At 30.6% G+C, this 24,221-nt stretch overlaps 5 protein-coding genes across 7 annotated transcripts in view; 3 read left to right on the top strand and 2 right to left on the bottom strand.

Moving 5' to 3' along the window:
- Positions 1-1,335: 1,335 nt before the first annotated feature.
- Positions 1,336-1,759, bottom strand: LOC106775648 (stigma-specific STIG1-like protein 1). Its single transcript, XM_014662790.2, has one exon. The coding sequence runs from the start codon at positions 1,735-1,737 to the stop codon at positions 1,336-1,338; it is 402 nt and encodes a 133-aa protein (XP_014518276.1). The 5' UTR covers positions 1,738-1,759.
- Positions 1,760-4,287: 2,528 nt separating this feature from the next.
- On the top strand, positions 4,288-7,197 carry LOC106775314 (pyridoxal phosphate homeostasis protein). The gene is made up of 7 exons (XM_014662423.2): positions 4,288-4,547; positions 4,621-4,687; positions 5,015-5,061; positions 5,776-5,863; positions 6,273-6,403; positions 6,508-6,606; positions 6,711-7,197. Exons 1-7 carry the CDS (start codon positions 4,341-4,343, stop codon positions 6,789-6,791), a joined length of 720 nt encoding a protein of 239 aa, XP_014517909.1. The 5' UTR covers positions 4,288-4,340; the 3' UTR covers positions 6,792-7,197.
- Positions 7,198-8,929: 1,732 nt separating this feature from the next.
- LOC106775869 (pentatricopeptide repeat-containing protein At4g04370) lies at positions 8,930-12,153 on the top strand. The gene has a single exon (XM_014663096.2). It carries the CDS (start codon positions 9,335-9,337, stop codon positions 11,627-11,629), a length of 2,295 nt encoding a protein of 764 aa, XP_014518582.1. The 5' UTR covers positions 8,930-9,334; the 3' UTR covers positions 11,630-12,153.
- A 3,925-nt stretch (positions 12,154-16,078) lies between these two features.
- Positions 16,079-18,345, top strand: LOC106774893. 2 transcript variants are annotated; one of them, XM_014661918.2, is made up of 3 exons: positions 16,079-16,470; positions 16,895-16,918; positions 17,578-18,345. In XM_014661918.2, the coding sequence occupies exons 1-3, from the start codon at positions 16,287-16,289 to the stop codon at positions 17,904-17,906; spliced, it is 537 nt and encodes a 178-aa protein (XP_014517404.1). In that variant the 5' UTR covers positions 16,079-16,286; the 3' UTR covers positions 17,907-18,345. The 2 variants fall into 2 exon arrangements, with proteins under 2 accessions (XP_014517404.1, XP_022642682.1); XM_022786961.1 differs by lacking the exon at positions 16,895-16,918.
- A 2,075-nt stretch (positions 18,346-20,420) lies between these two features.
- Positions 20,421-24,221, bottom strand: part of LOC106775870 — a 6,365-nt gene continuing 2,564 nt past the window's right edge. The window contains exons 6-10 of one of the 2 annotated variants that reach the window (XM_014663097.2): positions 23,736-23,816; positions 23,478-23,519; positions 22,311-22,370; positions 21,962-22,108; positions 20,422-21,248 (exon numbers count right to left, since the gene is read on the bottom strand). In XM_014663097.2, coding sequence (XP_014518583.1) covers positions 21,069-21,248; positions 21,962-22,108; positions 22,311-22,370; positions 23,478-23,519; positions 23,736-23,816 — 510 coding nt within the window. In that variant the 3' untranslated portion in view covers positions 20,422-21,068. Of the gene's footprint in view, positions 21,249-21,961; positions 22,109-22,310; positions 22,371-23,477; positions 23,520-23,735; positions 23,817-24,221 lie in introns of both variants that reach the window. The other variant, XM_014663098.2, reaches the window with a different exon arrangement.

Below are 24,221 nucleotides of genomic sequence, written 5' to 3'. Positions count from 1 at the left end.
TAAAATAAAATTACTTTAGTGTCAACTCATTTGATTGGTTCATTCGCTTTTGATTTAATAGAAAAATGATTTATATCAGTCCAGTCAAATTATTTTAATTGAGTTGGTTAAGATAAATTTCTATTCAAGTTAGCAGTCGTTTTTAATTTTGTGTTTACTAGAGTTATTATATTTACTATACCTAAATATTATCTAGTTTGTAATTAGGTAATAGCATCACAGTTTATTTTGACCAAAAAGTGTTTACTTTGAGAGAAGAAAAATATCAGAAGTCTCACTTATATTTGTTAATTTGACTCTCATTTAGTCTCTATTTACATGAATTGATGCCAACAAAATTCATAGAATAAAAGATTTTCTATTAAAAAAGTTCATGCATCAAAATGTTTATAAAAGCCTTGCAAGTGTCATGAGCCTTTTTTTAAAAAAAAAATTATTTTGATTAATTTATGACAAATTTAAGTGTTTTTTAATTTATTAAAAATTATATATACACGGCAAAACATTCTTTTCACATGTTTTTATGATATTCTTAATTATTATTATTTTTTTTTACGAAAACTTAGTTTGTTTTGCTCAACTATTTTAAAATAACAACATTTTCGTTAATGTCCCTCTTTTAGGAGATTATATCATTTTGTACCCGTTGATTATAAACATATTGGACATGTTTTTATAGTTATTATTAGTATTATTATTCGTATTTTCTTTTTCTTTTTTTGATAAAATCTATTCAATAAAAGCTCAATCCAATTCATTGGTTTTTTTTAATAAATAAACTATCCATTCCATTCATAAAAAAATATTTTAAAAAACTCAAGAAAATTATGAAATGAATTTGAAAAAACTAAATAAAAAAACAAATTTACGGATGATTTAATGCTGAAAAATTTAATTAGATTAAATCGATTAATTTGGTTTCGATAGTACAATCCATTGAATTTTAGAAAACCAAAAGATTGAATCATTATTTTGAAAGGTAAATTTGATCCATCTATTTTCATTTCTTTATATTTTCTTAAAAAGATGAATAGTAATTAAATTTATTTGTAAACTAATGAATAATGCAACTGTGAGGTGTAATACTTACGCCCATGTGTAGAGCATTTTCGATTACATACAGCAAATATTTGAATTGAAAATTTTATCATATTTGATGAGAGAATTACATAATAAACATTTCAATATAAAATAAAGAACATACATAATTGTTTCAGCAATTACAAACTATTTTGAAAACAATGATAAGGACATTAAAGAAAATATATATAATTGGTAAAAAGCAAGTAATTAAGCATTGCAAAGAATAATAATAATGTTTGAGTGTTGTAAACTCTATGCATAGTTGCACATCCCAAAAACACAAGAAGCTTTGGTGTTGCACTTGTTGCCACATTTGCCACAATGTTTCTTGTTAGTGTTAGGGTTGACGCACTTCCCTTCGCAACATATCTTTCCGAAACTGCATTTCTTTCCACACCTCCCACAGTTGAGTCGATCTGTCGAAAATTTCACACACTTGTTGTTGCAGCAATCAGGCCCTGCACTACCTTTAACAAGACATATCTTCGGATTCTTTTCACATGTCAATGCCACCCTTCCATTCTCGGAAAGGAACCGCCTTCTTCCCTGATGAGACTTTACCTCTTCATTCCAATCTAAGGATGTTCCTGACAGAGTAGTAATGGCCAAAGCCATTATCAACACCACACCAAAGAGGCTCTTCGACAACTTCATTGTTGTTTTTTCGTTTCCGTTAATGTCTAGAAAATTTAAGTAATGGATGAAGGTGGATGTCTTGGATCAGAATGCTGATCAGGTATTTATAGAGAGGAGGTTCATGAGTTTTGCTTTTGCATAGATTACGTGCATGAGCTGATAGCCTACGTGGAGTGGTCTAAATCAATGGCCAAATTTTAATGTGAGAAAGTTAGGCTTAATTTTTGGCAGGAACTTCTTCGACATAACTAATAAGTTGAAAATGGAAAGATTATTCAAGAACAACTAAATTCTAACAGCTACTCTTTTAATTATGTGCAGTCTAAGGAAACTAAAAATTCGTTACAGAACCATACTATGCAGACATTATCCGATCGCCTAGTTTGACCTTTGTTTTCTACAGCTATATATTTTGACTTCGCATTTTTTTTCACGCCAATATTGTAAATAACAAAATAATTAGGTCACAAAATTCTTATATATGATTCATTTTTTTAATTTTTTTGCTTGATTGAATTAATAGTTTTAAATAAGGTTTAAACCTCTTTTTGGTCCCTAAGTTATGAGCGGATGTTCAGCTTAGGACTCATTTGATACATTTTTTATAACTTAGGGACCAAAGATTTACATTTTTAAAAACGGAGACTAAACTGAACATCCGCTTATAACTTAGGGACCAAAAATAGGTTTAAACCTTTAAATAAAGTCAATTTTAATCCTTCTTTAACTTGACATAGTTTGAAAAGAGACACTTGTTAAACCAAAAGATATTAAATTAAAAAATTGTTCAGATTTTAGTACGTGATATTTATCGAGAGTGACGTTAATTTAATGAAAATAGTTAACTTAATTTATTTAAAAGATATTAAGATTAAATTTATTTAAAAAATAAAAACTAAAATAAATTATAAATGTAATAGTCAAATTAAATAAGCTTATATAAAAATATGAATTCTTATTTGAACTTTATTTTTCCATTGTACGTAGCTCATGTCAATTCACACGATACTATTATTAGGAGGATGACACACAAAAATATTAATAAGTATTGAAAGTGATTTATGTTACAAACCTTCTATTTTATAAAAAAATTTAATCTACTAATAATTTATATATATATATATATATATATATATATAATTTGCTTACTTATATAATCTCTCTGTCAAATTTTAATTGACAAAAAAAAATTTATTCATAAAAAAGAACATACTTTAAATACATAGATAATTTATTAATTTTTATTTTTAATTTAAAATAAAAAAAATCAGAAATTATTCAAATATTTTTAAGTTTAAAGTGAAAATATTTTTATCAATTAAAATCTGATTCACTTTAAAAATTACATAAATTAGCAAACTATATATATATATATATATATATATATATATATATATATATATATAATTTTATTGTCTAAAGAATATGATTAAAATAAATTATATTATCTTAATAAATAGAATTTAACTCTAATTCAGCTTTATAAATCTATCTTGGAATAAAATTACCCATTAACCAAAATATATGCAAAATTAACGTATATATTTATGAAAAAAAAATTATTACTTAATTGTCATGGTGCATACAATATAATTTAACATTATTTCATACAGTCAGCCCAAGTTACTGTCATCTCTTCATCTATCAACAGCAAGAATATGAAGTCTAAATCTTAGAAAACATGTTCAGCATATTACTGATTGAGACTAAGGCTGTATTTGCATCAGCAAATTTTACTTTCCAAGAGGAAAAAAGACTAGCAGTGATTTGGAAGATGCATCTTTTCAGTACATATTAAAAAATGAATTTAAGTGAATTTGTGAGATATTTGTTTTTTTTTTATCACCCGTTAATACGGATTTGGAATGAATTTATTTGAAATCTGAGTTTTGTTTTTCATAATTTATAAAACATCACGCAAAAATATTAAATATGATTTTATTCTTCAAACTAACATGTGAAATTGTAATAGATTCATATTTCAAATATTAATGCATTTCCGCTACAAAAATTATATTAATTTATTTTTAAAATTTGAACACCAAAATAAATGAAAAGTACAAAAAAAAACTAATTGTTATTTTTTTATTCAATTTAAGACTTAAAATATATTTAATTTTATTTGAAAAATTATCAGTTATATTTTTATACAATAAAACCTAAAGGTTAAAATATAATTTAAATTTTATGATTGTTTAATTATGTTTTAAATATACCATAAATTTATATTTTTTTAATTTATTTTTATTAAAAAAATTCATTTGTTTAAAATGTTTTTTTTTCTATCTAAGTACCCACTTACTTAATTATTATTATTAACAAGACGATGACGTAATGGTTACTTTTATTTATTCATATCTATAATGATTTCGTTTTAATAAAAATTCAATTAAAAAATATCAAAATTTATAATATAATTTAAACTCGATTGAAGTTTAACTATTTTTTTTTTCTTCGAGGTTTTCATAGCCTTGAACAAACACGTGGATTAAAAAATATAAAATCAGGTAGTATTAAAAAAAAACAAGTACCTGGGCCCACGTCCAATATTCCAAATCACCATGTCCTTTTACATACGCTGAAGATCGGTGGTGACTGGTGAGTGAGAAGGGCCAAGGCCAATGGCATCATCAGCAGCGCCGTCGCTGAAAGCGGTACTGGACCGCGTCCAAGGGGCTACTGAGCGCTCTGGCCGGAATTTACAAGAGATCCGTGTTGTGGCGGCTAGCAAGACCAAGTCAGTTTCTGCTCTCCGTCAGGTATACGACGCGGGCCATAGATTCTTCGGCGAGAACTACGTTCAGGAACTCCTTCAAAAAGCTCCTCAGGTTAGTTAGCTCTTTCCCTTTCATGCTTTTTGGTTTCAGTTCTCAAAACTTACATTTCCTTTCCCAATCACAGCTTCCCGATGACATCGAGTGGCATCTCATTGGCAATTTGCAGAGTAACAAAGTCAAGCCTCTTATCGGTATCTACTGTTCACTATCCCAGCTTCCATTGCTGCAATGAAAACGACGTTGTTTCATTATTATTGTCTCAGTTTCGATTAATGTAAGATTAAGACGTGTTAGTTCATTCTCAAACTTGATTTTAAAAAAATATGGGCACTTGTAAAATAACTTTGCCTAATTGTTGATCGTTTGTTGATTAAGAAACATGAGGACAATTTTTGCTAAATGGTGGATTTTGGAAATTTTGTTTTGTGGAGATGAGTTCATATTTACCACATTAATAAATGGGTTCAATGTTGAGGTGATGATTGGGGATTCTAATGCTTTTCTTTTATGTTTCACAGCTGGTGTTCCCAACCTTGCTTGTGTAGAAACTGTTGATGACGAGAAGGTACTTTTTTTTTCTTCACAATTTGTTTTGGTTGTCGAGGTAGTATGCTTTCACGTATATGAGTACACAGATAAGGAGCTAAATCCTGAGTAAATTTTAAATTCTGAGAGGGGACGGAATGTGGAAAATTCGTCATAGAACCTGGAAATTAGGTATAATATGATAACGAGTTTCAGACAAAAGTTTTGGGTTTCACTTGCAGTCTTTAGCATTGGAGCATCTGAAAATGGTAATTTTGAAGATGGGCCTCACATTCTAGAATTAATTTGTGGCGCCACCTCTTAGCCAATGAATTATCTGGATTTGTGCAAATAAAAGGCTTGTTTGGATGAACTTCTCTCTAAGCTCTTTCTAAAAGAGTAAAATAAGAAGAAAACTTGAAATTAGCTTTTTCATAAACTATTATCAGCTTATGTATAAGTTAGTTTATAGAAATAATGTCATAGAGTTTGTCTATTTTTCTTTAATTTTTGGATAAGCTAATTTTAATTTGTAAATTTCAAAATCATTTTTTCTTCTTATTTTCTTTCTTAAAAGGGCTTATTGAGAAACTCATCCAAGGAGAACTTAAATGTCCGATATCAATTTCTTTACAATTCTGTTCCGTAAAGTAAAAATTAATTTCAATTTTGAAATGATACAGAAAATAGTTTACTCTAAAATGTGCTGTTAGACAAATGGTATAACAGTTATTGGTATTCCATTGTCTGACAGATAGCAAATCTTCTTGATCGTGCTGTAGCGACTGTTGGCAGGAAACCGTTAAAGGTTTTTGTTCAAGTGAATACGAGCGGAGAAACCTGTAAGTTGCACTTGACTGATTAGCCAACCAATTCACTAATTACTATCTGCAGTACGGTATCTTAATAATGTTGACTTGGTTGTGTTAGATTATTAACCCAATTTTTTTTAACACAGCTTCTCTATAATAGATTTCATGTGAAAATACCATCAAAATCACAAGAAAATGTTGCTTCTAATTCTCTTATGGAAAGTATGTTTGGAAAATCATTGATGATAACTCATAGATCTCTATACCTAAATATGTAAATGCAGCGAATATTTATTAGAATGATTACTTGACTTTTGGTTTATAATCTATGCCCTACATCTTTGTTTTTCATTTGTTCCATTTTAAAACATAGTTGTTGTAAAAGTTTTCAGTTTATTATTGGTATCAAGAATGATATGTGACTGCTATTTCTTGCCAGCCAAATTTGGCGTTGAACCAGCTGTGTGTGTGGATCTTGTAAAGCACATCACAAACTGCCCAAACCTTGAGTTTTCTGGTCTAATGACAATTGGCATGCTGGATTATTCATCCACCCCTGAAAATTTTAAGGTGGCAATACATTTTGGACATAGTTTATTGGTCTTTTTGGGTCTTCCTATTTGTTTACTTTTGTAGATAATTCTCCAAACTGAATATTCTTCTGCACTATCAAGATGTTGTCCAATTGCAGAAGTGAAGTTTGTAAAGCACTTGGAATACCAGAAACGCAATGTGAGCTATCAATGGGCATGACTGGGGATTTTGAGCAAGCTGTAAGGAGTCATACTTTCCCCTTAATAGAGATGGCTTAAACAGGAAGAGATACGTATCTGATTTGTGATTATATTTTTTTAACCATCTAACTCTAATTTTGCAGATCGAGATGGGAAGTACAAATGTCAGGATTGGGACTGCCATATTTGGAGCCAGAGAATATCCAACGAAAGACGAGAAGTAGCAATCCTAATTTTGCAGTCTCTTAGTGGGTTGGTATATTGGCGCTGACATTCACATATCAAACTCAGAACAGCACGAGCAAATTATTCAAGCTATAACTTAGTATATTCGGAATAATCTTCTAGATTGAAGGCTGTATACATTTTCTGTCAAAACATAAGAACCAACCTATTCAACTGAAGCTGAACCAAGATAATTTGAAAGAATAATGATGTGCTGCACCGAAAATAATTATATGAAAAATAGCACATCTGACGAGTTACATTTGTGTTAGAAGTAACTTTGTTCTCTTATCTAAGTGGTCATACTTGTTTTTTACTAATGAACTTTCGCGCCTATCACTTCTGCGTGGAACATGATGCGCGTCCCCATTTTCCCAGGTAATGAAATTTCTCAATCAATTCCTACAAAAGAGTAGCGCTGTACTTGTAAAGAAAATAACTTTGCTCCACATAATCAAATATGCATACTCACATGCTTTGTTCTTGACCTATGCTGTTTCTGAGTTTTGTTTTGAGTCTTTCATATTTTGTAGACTTCATAAAAACTCAGGACTAAAAAACTTTCATGGTAAAAGTCTACAAAACCAAAATGTCTACAAAAATAACGCGGATCACAATTAGTCCACGAGTTTTTATTTTAGAAAATATATTTATTTTGAATAAAAAAATACAATTAAATCTTAATTTATTGTAAATTTAAATATTTTTAATTTGTTAAAGAATTATATAAAAATATTTTAACATAAATTTTGTAAAAAGTTTCAATAAATTTTATCGTTTGAAATCTTTAATTAATTAAATATATTTAATTTTTTCTAAACAAAATTTTAGAATATATAAGATATTTATCTAATTTTATTGGGCGAAATACTAGATAAAATATTTCTATTTAAAAATTTTAAATAATGAATTTATGAATAAAAAATCTATAAATTTTTTATTATGTTTTTTTAATATATAACTTAAATTTATAGTTAAATTCTACTGATTATTTATTTTTCTTATATATATATATATATATATATATATATTAATTATAAAAAAACTTTAGAAAGAATTTCATTAGAATTAATTTAATATTTTTATATTTTGGCTAGACCTTACAATGTACTACATACTGCTATATTAAATATTATCAATTTTTCTATAATCGATAATGATATTAAACTATATGAAAAATTACGTCTAATTCTCCTAAAATTATACTAAATAAAAAAAAATTATACCCTTTTTAATTTGAAAATAAACATCTATTTTTCAAATATTTTTAATAAAATTACAGTTATATCTTCTTTAATTTTTTTTCTCTGATAGTTTTTGAATAAAACAACATTCAACTTTTGTATTTCTCTTAAACAAATCTATTAGGTCGCATATTATCTAAAACTAATATATTGATTAAAATTTAAGTAGAAAACATTGAAAACTTAAAATTAAAGTTTTAAAATTTAAAAAAAATGAAAAATTAGAAAAACTAAGAAATTGTTAATTTGAGATATTCGTTAATTTTTTAATTAAAAATGAATTTCAAAAAATCAAACGAAAAGTTCAGTCAACCAAAAGTGCAGATAAAGAAGGTTAACTACGGCAAATTTAGACTTCTTAAAATAAAATCTTTTGAATCTTAAATGGCAAACCATATGCAGAAAGTAATAGAGGTTTTCGGAATTATGGATACAATATAGGAAGTAAACCAAAAAAAACTAACCGGGTGAGATTATGAACAAAATTTCAGAGAATGTTCAGAAAATGCCACAAATATGAGACACATTCCAGAAGGTTATCAGTGCTAGGACTAAATGTTAATAATACATTACTTCTACAGAAATATGTCCCATGAAAAATGCAGTGTCCCAAATATAACCGATTTTGAACACTAAATTTGAAGCCTTTGTATAATCTTTGAACAGAATTAAGCCTTTGTATAACTGATCTTGCCTTTATAGTTTGAACCATTAATAAACTCCACTAGTTGAATTAGTCAATATTATCACCTACAGGAAACACAGCTTAAAACTACCTCTACCAGAAGAGAAGAATGAAATGGAACCTTGAGTGCAGTTTTGCAACCCTTACTGGTTTAGAAATTTTTAAAAATATCATTCGATAAATTCAGGCTAATTTGCAACTAGTTTGAATGTATTCTTATTCCAGTTAAAATATGTAACCAGTTCAAAAATTTGTAATCATAACAGAATTTAAATACAGACAAAGAGAGAAAGAAGCTTATAGTTCAAATATTAAGGCAATTTAAACAGATAATGTTAAAAAAAAAAAGGAAAAACAAATAAAAACTAACTTATAGTTCAGACGTTCCCCAAATTTCAGATTATAAGGAAATCAAATGAGAACGATGCGAAACCTGGAAAAAAGCGTCCCAGAGGAAATCGAGAGGGAGGTTGCGGCGAACGAGGAACAAGAAAGCGATCTTGGACGTAATTTAATCCTTGTACATAAAGTGGTTTATCAAACTATTTATTAAGCTGAGATATTTAGTGATTTGGTTCAAGCTTGACGGAGCAGCATGAAATAGGAACGGATCATGCTTACTTACAAACCAAAGCCTCGATTACTGCTGAGTTTTAGTGTCCTAAAACGCTGTGTGGTGTCACTACCACACCCAACTTCATCTTCAGCCACCACAAACTCCCTCAATGCCATAATCAACCACCATTCATCCCAAGGTGCTCACCGGCAAGTTCTTGTTACCTACGCCTCTATGCTCAAAACCCATGTCCCTTCTGACGCCTACACCTTCCCCAGTCTTCTCAAAGCTTGCTCTTCTCTCAACCTCTTTTCGCTCGGTCTCTCCCTCCATCAACGGCTCCTTGTTAAAGGCTTGTCTCTTGATCCCTACATTGCCTCTTCTTTGATCAATTTCTACGCCAAATTTGGGTGCGTCGATGTTGCTCGCAAAGTTTTCGACTTTATGCCCGTGAGGAACGTTGTACCTTGGACCACCATTATTGGGTGCTACTCGCGCATGGGTCATGTTTCTGAAGCCTTTTTTCTGTTTGATGGAATGCGTCACCAGGGAATTCCACCCAGTAGTGTTACCATGTTGAGCTTGCTGCTTGGAGTTTCTGAACTTGCTACCGTGCAGTGTTTGCATGGTTGTGCAATTTTGTGTGGGTTTGTGTCTGATATAAACTTATCAAATTCTTTTCTGAATGTGTATGGGAAGTGTGGAAACATTGATGATTCTAGGAAGTTGTTTGATCACATGGATGAAAGGGACTTGGTTTCGTGGAATTCTTTGATCTCAGCTTATTCTCAGATTGGGAATCTATGTGAAGTTTTGCTACTTCTCAAGACGATGAGGGTACAAGGTTTTATGCTTGATCTGCAGACTTTTGGGTCTGTCTTGTCTGTGGCTGCATCAAGGGGTGAGTTGAAATTGGGAAGGTGCTTGCATGGACAGATTTTAAGAGCTGGTTTTGAATTGGATGCACATGTTGAAACATCGTTAATTGTAACGTACCTAAAATGTGGGAACATTGACATTGCATATAGAATGTTTGAAAGGAGTTCAGATAAGGATGTAGTTTTGTGGACGGCAATGATCTCAGGCCTTGTGCAGAGTGGGTCTGCAGACAAAGCACTAGCTGTTTTCGGATGGATGTTAAAATTTAGAGTGAAGCCATCTACTGCTACTATAACTAATGTAATCACAGCTTGTGCACGACTTGGGTCTTGTAATCTGGGGACATCGATTCATGGCTATATACTAAGGCAGGAATTACAGATGGATATTGGTGTTCAGAACTCTCTTGTTACCATGTATGCTAATTGTGGTCGCTTGGTTCAGTGTTCCATAGTATTTAATACGATGGACAAAAGGGATTTGGTTTCCTGGAATGCTATGGTTGCTGGATATGTTCAAAATGGCTATATTTGTAAGGCCATGTTCCTTTTTAATGAAATGAGATGTGGTCATCAAACACCTGATTCAATAACCATTGTTTCCCTCCTACAAGGGTGTGCGTCCACTGGACAAGTTCACTTGGGAAAATGGATCCACGGTTTTGTGATAAAAAATGGCCTTAGGCAATGTATCTTGGTTGACACTTCTTTGGTCGACATGTACTGCAAATGTGGCGATTTGGATACTGCCCAGAGGTGTTTCATCCAGATGCCAAGTCATGATCTGGTCTCATGGAGTGCCATAATTGCAGGATATGGCTATCATGGCAAAGGGGAGATTGCATTGAGGTCATATTCAAAGTTCCTGGAAAGTGGGATGAAACCCAACCATGTGATTTTCCTCTCAGTCCTATCTTCATGTAGTCATAATGGACTTGTAGAGCAGGGCTTGAACATATACGAATCAATGACCAAAGATTTTGGGATTGCACCAAATCTTGAACACCATGCTTGTGTAGTGGATCTCCTCTGTCGAGCTGGGAGGGTAGAGGAGGCACTCAACGTGTACAAGAAAAAGTTCTCAGATCCCGTTCTCGATGTTTTGGGCATAATCCTTGATGCTTGTCGAGCAAATGGGAATGATGAACTTGGTGATACAATAGCTAATGATATTCTCCTGCTGAAGCCTACGCATGTTGGAAATTTTGTACAGTTAGCGCATTGCTATGCTTCAACAAACAAGTGGGAAGAAGTGAGTGAGACATGGACTCATATGAGATCTCTTGGCTTGAAAAAAATTCCTGGTTGGAGCTTTATTGACATACATGGGACCATCACTACATTTTTCACTGATCACAACTCACACCCTCTGTTTCAAGAAATAGTTGGTACACTAAAATTTTTGAGAAAGGAAATGATCAAAATGCAGGAAGTGGACATTAACCTTGAAAGCAGCCACATGATATCACAATAGCGTGCTGAAATGTTATATCTAATTGGAATTTTTTCCACTCATGAAGTGTCCTGTGAGCCTCCTCAATGTTTTTGAATTTCCGTAGAAGATTGCGATCCATTCACTTTCTTTTCTTTTACATTTTTGGGTTGATTTGGCATCAGGTATCTAGGCAGATGACTTACCATAAATACATTCAAAAGAGCGTTTAGCAATATCCCAACATTTTTAGCATGGAAAAGGGGTTGCACAAGACAAGGATGCAGAAAAATGATTCTTGTACATCAAAAAGATACGTCAACATTTAATATATACATTGAAAGAGGAAAAAAGATAGATTTGTAGATTATACAATATGATAAAAAGAATAGAAAATAAAATATAAATATAGTAGCTAAGATGAAGGTACATGTGTATCATTGTTCAAGAATAAATACATGTAACTTATTCCTACTCAGAAAGAGACAGCTTTTGGGATTCGAACCTGCAACCTCCAAATTCCAAGCCAACCTTCTTGTTTTATCGAGGCTCCCTCTTATTTTCATTGAATAATTCTTTGTAAATTATCTTCTGTTTTTTCAATGAGTCATTATATAATATAATTATCCTCATATTGCTTTCAGAATTGTTATAAGAAATTGAAATCTGGCATTCAATAGCAAAACAGCCTATAATTTTGCTATAACTCAGCCTTTAAAAATTTTGCATCTGTTTGGAGTTTAAATTCTGATTTGGACTGCTTAGATGATTAGTAACAAAGTAAAAACCAGATAAGTAGTGATATGCTCAGCATAATCTTGGTTGCCATTGTGAAATTCATAGCAGCAAACATTTGCAAGCAGTAGACCGAACTCCGTACTCCTTGTTTGAGTCATTTTGATTTGTGTTTACTCATTTCAGTATTAGATCATTCCTGGAATTCTGTTTAATCATGCTTAGAGTCATTGCAAACCTTTTCCTCACTTTCTAAATTGCAAAACTAAATGGTTTAAGTGCTTGTTATACCTTATTTTGGTCAAAACCAAAATTGAGATATATGAGTTGCTAATTCAGAAAAAAGGCAAAGTAGAAACAAACAACTGAACTAGTGATTTTTAGCAAAAGCCTATTGCATTCAGAAAATTGACTTTGAATGATTATAAGAAGCATAACTAAACTTGCTGGAATGATTATCATGATGCAAATATGTCTAGACTTAAAAATAAAAAAAATAGCTAATATACATGGCCGATTTCCACGTGAAAATTGATTTAAAACACCTGCAACCTTTTCTTGTTTTCTAAATCTGATCTAGCACTTTTCCTAGTATCCATTTGAGTCCCTACTTGATTCAGAACCCTTGTTGCTTGCTTATATTAGTTTTTGGCCTCTTAAGTGCCAATTTAGCATTTCAAATTGGTGCTTTCTGAAATACCTTACTGGTGCAGCGTTATCAATTGGACTTCACATAACAAGATAAGAAGATAACCAATATAGAGCAACAAAAGGGTCAAATACTGTATACATTCTCATAAACGTAGCTGTGAATGAACCAATTATATGCTTCATGCTCTGCCCAGGAATTTTTCTGCACACTTCTGATACAAGTCTTAAGCTTCAACAAGAGTATGATCTTCGAAGACCCTATCTTTATTTACCAAATCAAAACAGAGAAGAAAAAAATACTTCTTAAGATGATCTTACGTTGAGTAATACTTGTTCAAAAAAGATTTTGTATCCAATTAAATTTGACCAAAAGTACAGGGACCAAAGATACAATATCAATTGTATCAAAATATGCAAAATGATTAGAAAAAGAAGACTGAAAACTGCCACTAAAAAACTGCTCTACCTAAAAGAAACTGGTTTAGAGTGTTGCATTTAATGAAGAAAGGAGAAAAAAATAAAGTCACTGACTGAAAGAGGAAGAGTTTATTTTTTATTGTGTGCTGGTTGGTGTCCCTTGATTAGTCATTTAAAATCTGACTGCTTAGTTGTTTATCTTCTTTTGTAAGTCACTTATGTATTGCACTTGCATAATCTAACTTTTGATTCATATGGAACATTATTTTCTGGTGCCAAATTCTGTTTCTTTTATTGGATACAGTTGGTGGCAATTAGTTGCCTCACCTTTATCCAATATTAGGCTTATTAAGCTCCTGAGTTCTGTTGCGGATTGTTGTGCCTTTTTTGTTACCTGCCTAGTTATTTGTAAATAACCTGTATTGACTTTATTCATTGATTTCCTTGCATTTTCTAGAGTGAGGGAACTAGAAAAGTTATTTCCCTTGGAACGATTCCACTAGCAACCATTGAGAAGTTTAACAAGATAGTAAGTTCATGCAATATTTTCTGCAAAGTATTTTCTTTTGTGTGTATATTGTTATCTACTTTAGTTATGCTGCATTAGACTGATCCAAACTTTCTCTTTGCTTGCTTCACATATATGTTGACTACAATCAGACATATGGGAAATGAAATTTGAATAATAATTTGAATAAAAAAATTCTTCTTTAATCAAACCCTACAGTATAATATATACCTTGTTAATTATATACATTAAGGACAAAACTCAAAAGAAAATGTTATTTACCTCCAAGAATTTGTCATTGAGTGTTAGGCTAATTACTTCCCAAAGACTTTTTGAAAGAGTTTCACTTTTGCAAGTGCAAGGTAGCACTAAGACCATTGCACCTCCAGGCACAAGTTCCTCTGAACGTGATTTCAGAAACAATTTAAAACCTTCTTGAAACTGCTTCTGGTAGGTATGCTCTGTACCTCTGGTGGGCTTGTGCTAACTATATGGCAGTTTCCCTTATTAAGTGTTTTTGACTCCTTACTTAATCCCATTAACGGATCCTATAACCAAAATACCAAAATATGATAAATAAATATATAAACTCAAACATTATGCTTTTATTATAATAATACCATTTTATTTTCTAGAATTTATATGTTTTTAATCTCATGTAAAATTAGAATTGATTCTTATTCAAAATTTTAATATATTTTGATCAAAATGAATGAATATATAATTCTTTCAATTCAATTATGATAAGTTTTTTTTACAAGTATTTATGTTTGTAAAGTTTAAAGATAAAAATGTATGATAAAACATGTTTTTGGACCATAATATCATATTCATCTTATAATGAAAACAGAAGCAGAAATACCTTACTGGTGCTTTCTGAAATACCTTACTGGTGCAGCATTAAGATTTGGATCTTTCTTTTATTAATTGAGAATGTATATAGTATTTCAAGTTTTTGTTAAAACAGGTTTATGGTTGGTCCATCTACACTTACATCATCACAAAGTGAGGACCAAAGTCAATCGTCTACCCATTAGCAGGAATTGAGTTTCTTTTATTTTAAGTCTTAGTAAAAACTTGATTACAATTTAATAGTGTATGTACATTAATGTAATATTTAAATTTAATATATAGAGTTTCATGTATAAATGATGTATTAAATATTATTAGACAATTTAATGTTTGAAATGAATTCTGTTTTGTTAGTTTCATTGAATTTGTTCATTTGAAATTATATTGATTATAAATTGATTGAATGAGATTATAATACAGGAATAGGATTATAATTTCATTAAAGGTCAATTGTGATAATCAGTTAAAAAACATATATTATGACGTAATAAACCATATATGTTGTAATATGTTGGTTTTTGAAAAATACGTATTATAACGTATCAACAAATCTATGTCATAATATATTTCGCGCATATTATGACTAATTTCATAAACTACGTTATAATATTGTTGAAGTTATTATGACGTAAATTTTTGTTACGTCATAAAATACGCAGACTTACTATTATGTCTAGAACTATGTCCCCCAAGAACTATGTCATAATATATACGTCATATGTCACTTTCCATTAATGGAAAGAGTATATATTTGAGAACAAAAATTTAGGAAAAATCTAGAATTTATTTTAGTAAAAAATTTGACACCAAAAACAAATAACCTATTGGAAGGGTTAAATATCATTAAAAAAAAGTAAACTTTTATATTTGTAAACTTTTAATGTTAAAATATCATCGTCATTTTTTTTTTCTGAGATATGTCTACACAAAATGAAAAGAATGTTATAAAAATTATATAATATTTAAATTAATAATATGATATAAAAATAAGTAAACTTCCGGAAAAAAAAAATAGTCTTCCAAAACATACATTTTTACAATTGGTTAAAATTTATAAAATTATAAACTACACTCATCAAATAAAAAAAATCTAAAATTACAAGATTCAATCAATAAAAAATAGAGAAATTATATATGTAAAATAATTTATATTTTTGTTTATATCTTTCTTGCAATAATTATGTGTTTGTGTATATATATTGTTGTAAAAGTATCTTAAATTTAAATATACTTTTTTCTTAAACAATGTATTTTAAAGAATATAATATATAAGTGTCATGACCTCACATACTGTGTGGAGAAGATTGGGATGTTAAATGAGGCAAGAAAGTAAGGTTAAAGTTTTTAATTATGAATAAATTGACAGAAAATAAGGAGAGTGTATGGGACGTAAGAGAGAAACACGTAAACATGGGGGTGCAGTTTGGAGTATGCGAATCTTGAAACGAAACCAAGCTTTAAGAAATAAATTATTATTCGCAGTGAAGATCCTCTTCTTCTGCAGCTTAGCACACCACATCGTTGCAATTTGCAAAGATGAACAGGAGGCAGCAAAAAGCCTTCAGATTTGTGATATGGATTCTGGGACTCTTTCTCATCGCTTACATTGCAGGACGACCCTTGTATTGGCATCTCTATGAATCCATTAATTCTACCTCTTCTCCTTGTCCTCCTTGCCAATGTGATTGCTCTCTTCAGCCCCTTATTTCTCTTCCAGAAGGTATTCATTTTTCTTTCATTCTCTCGCTCATATTAGGTTATTAGGATATGCACACTCTCTTAAACACATTTTTTAAGATTAACAAAACATTTTTAGGAAGGGTTATTATTATTATTTTTTTACCTTTGCAAAGTGAAAAATGAAACACCGTATGATCAAATTTTGATAATGTTGGTCCTTCATTCTGATTATGGTGAATGGGTTGTTTGTTGTACATATATTTCGCTGAACATGGTTTGTAAACCAAAGAGTATTTATTAAGGGATTGGCTAATCAAATTGTGTGATCAAATATTGAACTTAATTAAACAGACTCTTTGGCTGTGCAATAGAAAGCAAGATAGCTGATAGGGTCTTCATAGATGTGTTTTTTATGCTCTGGCAACTGCTAATTACTAACATGGTGTCTCTGGTTGATTCTGCAGGATTGACCAACAATTCCATTTTAGGTTAGTTCCTCCACCCTTTTGTACAATAGAGAAAAAGCAACATGTAGAAGGTCATGATTATACATACGCCTCGGTTTAAGTAACCCATGTTGGATCATGCTGCAATTTTGGGGTTTGGAGACTTGATAAAAGATAGGGAAATTACTAACTTGCACTTTCCTCTAAAAGAAAAGATGTTGGATCGGTTTTTTATCCCAGCCTTTTGCATCTACCCACATCCTAAAACGGTGTAACACTTGATTTACGTCAAGTAATTTATTGAGATAACTTTGGCACAGTGGTGAGGTAGTCACAAATTGTGAGATATCTAATTCTGTACCACTTTTTAACGATAACATTGGTGGTGGAAGCAGAAGCATAGACATAATTGAATATTTGGAGAGTCTTAGAATCATGTGTCCTTCCAGAATAACACTTTCTTATAGTTGTTAGTCAATTTTTCTGAAATGGAGGAGAACAAGAGATTTAACTGTGACCATATATGTGTTATAATTAACTATATTCATGCAGTTAAAAGGGTAAGATGATGTTAACATTTTAGTCTGATATGGTGGATGGCAACATATATTTTTCGAGGATAATACTATGAATATCCAAATTATGGTACTTTTGATCCTATACAATTTCAGAATTTACATATTAGCATATATATGTTGTAGATTGCATGAGGCATGACCAAGAGGTGAGTGAAGAGATGGGGAAGAATTTTTCAGACCTTTTAGCAGAAGAAGTAAAGGAAAAAGAAGCTGAAGCTGAGGAAAAACAAAGAAAGGCAGATTCAATGCTTTTAGAGGCTAAGAAAATAGCATCTCAGTACCAAAAGGAAGCTGACAAGTGCAATTCAGGGATGGAGAGTTGTGAGCAGGCAAGGGAAAGAGCTGAGACAACACTTGAAAATCAGATGAAAGAAACTGCTTTGTGGGAGCTGAGGGCTCGCCAAAGAGGCTGGAACAAAGATGCTTCAAAGAAAGCTCGAGCACGTTCTTAATACTTCTACACTCTTCTATTCTTCTTTTATTATTCTCGTTACTTCATATATTGTTTAGTATAAATAAATGCACAAGGATACTTCTGCTTTTAAATTTCCCTTAGATTGAGCACTCAACCATTCACTTTGCTCATGAATCGTTAATTTTGTTTGTTGTCTTGTGTTCGAAAAAAGTTGCATGACATGATTTCATTACGCATGTTTGCATTTTACTCACATTTTCATGTCAAATGTGAAAAAGTGCAAAATGGATGTTTGTCGATTAGTCTGAGACGGAGAACCAAACACAAATTGCTGCAAACCTTCACGAACTAGAAAAGATAAAGTTATAATCCTCTTTAAAGACAAACTGAGTTGAAACAAAATGAACTTAAAAGCAGAGTTATATTTCTTTTTGAAAGGTAAAACAACTTGAAAAAAAAACTTGTCACATTTTTGTCTTCACAAATTTTAATTTTAGAAGACATTTAAGTGGATCAATATATATATATATATATATATATATATATATATATATATATATATATATATATATATATATATATATATAATTTCAAATGCATTGGTAATAGTTATAGTTTGATTATATGATTAATTTATGTTGTTAATGCATCAAGTTGTTTTAATCTTGATTGAGTAAATTTAAAGTTCATAACACTGATCTAATCATTTTTTTATTTATCAAAAATAGATACAAACAAACTCATTCCACAAGCGCTTCTCGTTGAACACTTCACGATAAGGAGGGACTAATAAAATAGTACATAGAAATCAAGTATGTTATTAGTTATTACATTTCTAAGTTGAGGTTGTTTAAATTTATTGCGCAATCTAGTCTAAACTAGTTTGGTTTAGATTTATAAAAACACATATAATCTTATCAAAGTTTATATGTTATAGGAAAAATTACGTCTAATTCTCCTAAAATTATACTAAATAAAAGTATACCCTTTTTAATTTGAAAATAAACATCTATTTTTCAAATACTTTTAATAAAATTACAGTTATATCTTCTTTAATTTTTTTCTCTGATAGTTTTTGAATAAAACAACATTCAACTTTTGTATTTCTCTTAAACAAATCTATTAGGTCGCATATCATCTAAAACTAATATATTGATTAAAATTTAAGTAGAAAATATTGAAAACTTAAAATTAAAGTTTTAAAATTTAAAAATTTAAAAATTATAAAAACAATTAATAAATTAGAAAAATTAAGAAATTTTTTTATTTGAGATATTCGTTAATTTTTTAATTAAAATTGAATTTCAAAAAATCAAACGAAAAGTTCAGTCAACGTTTTATTATAAAAATTCTTAATTTTTTTTATTTGAAAATTTTATCTAAATTAAAAGTAAATAAATTTCAACTTCGTTATTGTAAAATGAATAAATTGTATTTTAAATATTCATTCTGTTTTAGCTATATCCACAGACAAAACATTTAATGAGTGGACTGTACTATGCCATGCTTTTTATACTCAAAAGGCTATAAAATAAAAACGAAAAGTTAAGTAAAAAAATCAAACTGAAACTTCAACAGCTTTAACCAAAAGATAGCAGACAAAAGTGCAGATAAAGAAGGTTTTCGGAATGGCAAAAAGTAACATAGGTTTTCGGAATTAGGGATATAATATAGGAAGAAAAACAAAGAAAACTAACCGGGTGAGATTATGAACAAAATTTCAGAGAATGTTCAGCAAATGTAACTCAATAACCTGTGTTGGTATTGAAGATTCTGTGATGAGAATAAATGACACTGTACTATGTTGCTAGCATATACATATGAAGAAATATCGAGGAAGGAAACAAAGAAGACACTCAAAATTCCTCATCTTATCAATATAATAATATATATTAACACTTAAAAAAATAAAAAATAATTAAAATATTAATATATTGGATTACTAAATTGTTTTTTTTATTTCTTTTAAATAATTATAAAACGATATTATATTTATAAAACAATAAGGTAAAAGAAGTTTGATCAACAATATTATTTTATATTAAATATATAAAATTTCACATATCTTTAGACCTACAAAATATGACGAAATAAATTGATAATCATGTGATAAAATTAACAAAAATTAAATAATAAAAATTTAATTAAAAATATTTTTTTTAATACCTAATAAATAAATAAAAATTAATAAAATGAATAGAAACTCACAGAAGTTTATGAAAAACTATAATCTTAATTAAACGATTATCTTTTATATGTTGCGTATTCTTTGATTATTATTATTATTATTATTATTATTATTATTATTATTATTATTATATATATATATATATATATATATATATATATATATATATAAATTTTTTGTCAAAACCATGATACAAATTATATATAATATAAACAACCCAATTAAATCGTCTGCTAACTATAACATTAAATTAAATAAATAAAACTAGAAAATAAGAATATTAGTTTAGAAATAGGATACTAACTAAAAGCTAATTTGAGTAAAAAGCTAACAAGTTGAGACCAACATGACAATGGAATTGTCTGGCAGAATAATTCCATTAAGTTTTACAAAAAAATGTTTTTCAATCACAATTCCTTCTAAAAGTTAACCATGATAGGGGATGAGAATGTGAGATTTCTCAAGAAGAAAAAAGAGATTTTTTTATAATTATGTTTGAAAATTCATCAAAACATTTTAAAATATCAAATATATTTGACATTTTTTCAGAAATATGATTTCCAAGAAAGATAACAGAAATCGAGGATGAAAAAAGATTTCATCTGGTTTGGCAAACACGTCGCCAGCAAGGCCTTTCCTATTTGAGGGATAAGCAGAGGTTAGGCAGAGAGCCTTATTCTCAATCTGCCATGGAACTCCAACTATCCAAAATAAAATTTCCAGATGTTACTGCAAAATTATTCTTTTTATATTACAATAACATATTACTTCGTGTGAATATCATTTTATAATTGTGGTATAATGTATATAAGACCTCTCACTAACCCAGATAAAAATGGTCTCATCAGAGCTCATAATCGGCAGCTACTTTACCTTCTCCATTAATTAACCGTAGCGACATTTGTCTTCAAAATCTGTTTGTGTGGAGTATGCTGTATAGAAATCTCATCAAAATTTCTTTACGTGGAGTATCTATCTTCGTAAGTCAGTCAATAATCAGTTTAGGCTAAGTCATGGAGGAGTGGCTAACAGTGCAGAAACTTCAAAGTGGTTGACAACTTCCTGGCTCAGTAAGCGCATAGCAGCTCCCTGAGAGAATTTCCTTGCAAACAAAAAACATGGAACGGACGTAGAATTGCTACGACACCATTCTATCCTGTACTCAGTCTCATAATAAACATGATTGATACCCTGTTTAAAGAAAGGATATCAGGCGAAGAAAATAGTGGCATAAAAAACATGCACTAATTTGTAACTAACGAAACATGTAATAATCACCTAAGCAAAAACATAAGCGACAAAATCTATCTTCGAGCACAAAACAAACTCGTGATTAGTAGCCAAAAAACTAACAAAATAGAGGAAGATCATTTTCATTTGAGCTTTATTCAAGCCTTCCAATAGAGGGTGAGCCATAACACAACGGTAACGTTGTGCCTTGGTGATTAGTTCATTATGGGTTTGAATCTATAAATAACTCCTTGCACATGGGCCTATACCATCGCGAAACAAAGAGCCTCTAACACCTGGGTACGTTGATTAGGTTATTCAGGTCCTCGTACAAAATCATTATTGGCTTTCAACCTAAGAAACCAGGCACTTCAGTCTTGCCATGAAAGGTGGCAGTTTGTCTATTGACTTAATATGAATTGCACCTTAATTAACCATTACCAAGACTAATTTCAAGAGAGTCCTGCTTTCGACCATCTAAGTTCCCATCCACAGTTAGTGCCGGGACAACAGAAGACAATAAGATTTCACTAACTGAATCCTCCTCCTTTGTATCAATAGCCACCCCTCCCCCCCGGAAGGAAAAACCTAAAAGATTGAACCTTCTCATTTTCCCACTCCATAAATTGCCTAAATCTATACTTAAAGTCGAGTATGAAGCATAAGAAGAAAACCTTTATTTCCATTATCCTTTGAGGGCCGGCATTTGCATAGCCGAAAGTAACAGGATGCCAGCCTTTATTCTCCATTTTTGTAGTAGACTGATTCCATAGGGTATAGGTTATCGTTCTGCGTTCAAGTTCGCTTTCGAGGCCATGCATCTAAAAGGAGAAGAGAAATGCATATTAAGATTACAAACAATATCCATGCAGATTGATCCTTGAAAAGTTACTGGACACCAATTACAACATTTAATCGAAGTACTTTGTGAATGAAGCAGAAGCAAGAATAAATTCAGTCAAGGAACACATTCCCAAAACCAACATAGATAATGATGATGAAATCAATATCTAAGTATCTTACTGCAAGCAATGTCTGCACATAGTGTTCATCTGGAATACAATTGTGCTGCTTCTGAAGTTTCTGCACTTGCACCATAAGCAATTATCAGTATTGAAATAAAAGAAAAATATATTATGAAATGAGTAGTGAGTAGCATCACAAATTATCACTGTAAACAATGTCTCTCAGCAGCATACCCCGTAAAATTATACCATTTAACAGTAACCCACCAGAACATACTATGCAAGTTAGACATAAATAAAAGAAAAAACCATAGATGGGGCCAAAGGGAGAAATTTAAATAGAAATATCCAACAATGCTTAAATAATCACTGATCAAATTTTAAATCTCACACCCAGAACTTTAAACATCTGCTGCTTAAAAAAGTCACAAACTATTGGAAAAGGGTAAAGAGGAACCTACGAACTCCCGGTTTCGAAATAAAACTTTAGAAAAGAATTTCACTAACTAGCAAATCAATATCAAGATTTTGAACACTATACCAAAGGGCAATTTCCCCAATTAACTACTCTCAAAGCCAGCTTTCAGTATTGCAGTTCTTAGTTAATCTGAAAGCATGACCTAACAGGCTAGTTCAACATTTCAGACCGTCAGTTCAGTTTCCAAAAGCAGAAAATGCCACAAATATGAGACACGTTCCAGAAGGCTACATAAGAACTAATGATCGTGACAGAAAGTTATCAGTGCTTGGACTAAATGTTTATAATACATTACTTCAACATAAATATGCCCCATGAAAAATGCAGTGTCCCAAATATAACCGATTTTGAGCACTAAATTCAAAGCCTTTGTATAATGTTGCATCAGTATTAAGCCAGCTGTTGCTTTACCATGATCACCTATATTCTACTAGTGAGTTACAATTATTAGAAACTAGAAGCTCAATCAACATAACTTCAAAGTACCCAGTCTGTCTTGACTTAATTTCCACTCAAAAGAGAAGAATGGGTGTCACTATTATGCATAACATATTAGGATAACACGATACCCTTCCAATAATAAAACTGAAATAGAAAACTAAAATTAGAAAAGTTACCGGTCTGTCTTGACTTAATTTCCACTCAAAAGAGAATAATGGGTGTCACTATTATGCATAACATATTAGGATAACACGATACCCTTCCAATAATAACACTAAAATAGAAAACTAAAATTAGAAAACTTACCAGATTCAGCTTTCCCTTGCTTGTATCAATTGGTGGACGTCTCTGCCAAGTCAGAACAAAATTAGGTAGGTATTTATTAATTATGAACACGGTACAGACTTACAGTTAGTAATTAGTGCAGTATTGTATGCTAAAGCATACAATTCTGAATTCCATGACAACTTTCATTATACAATGCCAATAAAATTTAATAGATCAATACAGTAGTATCATAAACTTAATAGAATTACAGTTAACAAAATTAGATCGATTACACACCTTACAATATTTCTTAAAGACAGAAAATATTACATCATCATCTACAATCGCTTCTGCATGCTTACGAATTACAGTGATCCACTGGAAATTAAAAAATAAATTCAAATGAAGACATAATTTCCAGAAACAAATGTCAAAAATTTTATGCTGCAACCTCAATGTAAGAAATAATGTCAATTTGATATTCACAAAAGCAACTTAGCTAAACTCTGGCTAAAAACACCCAATAGGAAACTTCTCCCTTTAACGTGGAAAGTGGAGTTTCTTGACTTTACTAGAAAGCGCTTAGTATTGTCAAACCAGCGAGCAGCAATGGTTTTCAACACAACAACCAGAAACCAACTTTTTTTTAACCGATCTTGCCTCTATATTTTGAACCGTTAATAAACTCCACTAGTTGAATTAGTCAATATTATCACCTACAGGAAACACAGCTTAAAACTACCTCTACCAGAAGAGAAGAATGAAGTCGAACCTTGAGTGCAG

The sequence above is a fragment of the Vigna radiata genome, chromosome 10 (assembly GCF_000741045.1).
Source record: "Vigna radiata var. radiata cultivar VC1973A chromosome 10, Vradiata_ver6, whole genome shotgun sequence".
NCBI lineage: Eukaryota > Viridiplantae > Streptophyta > Magnoliopsida > Fabales > Fabaceae > Vigna > Vigna radiata.
This window is presented reverse-complemented; position numbering and strand designations above follow the sequence as displayed.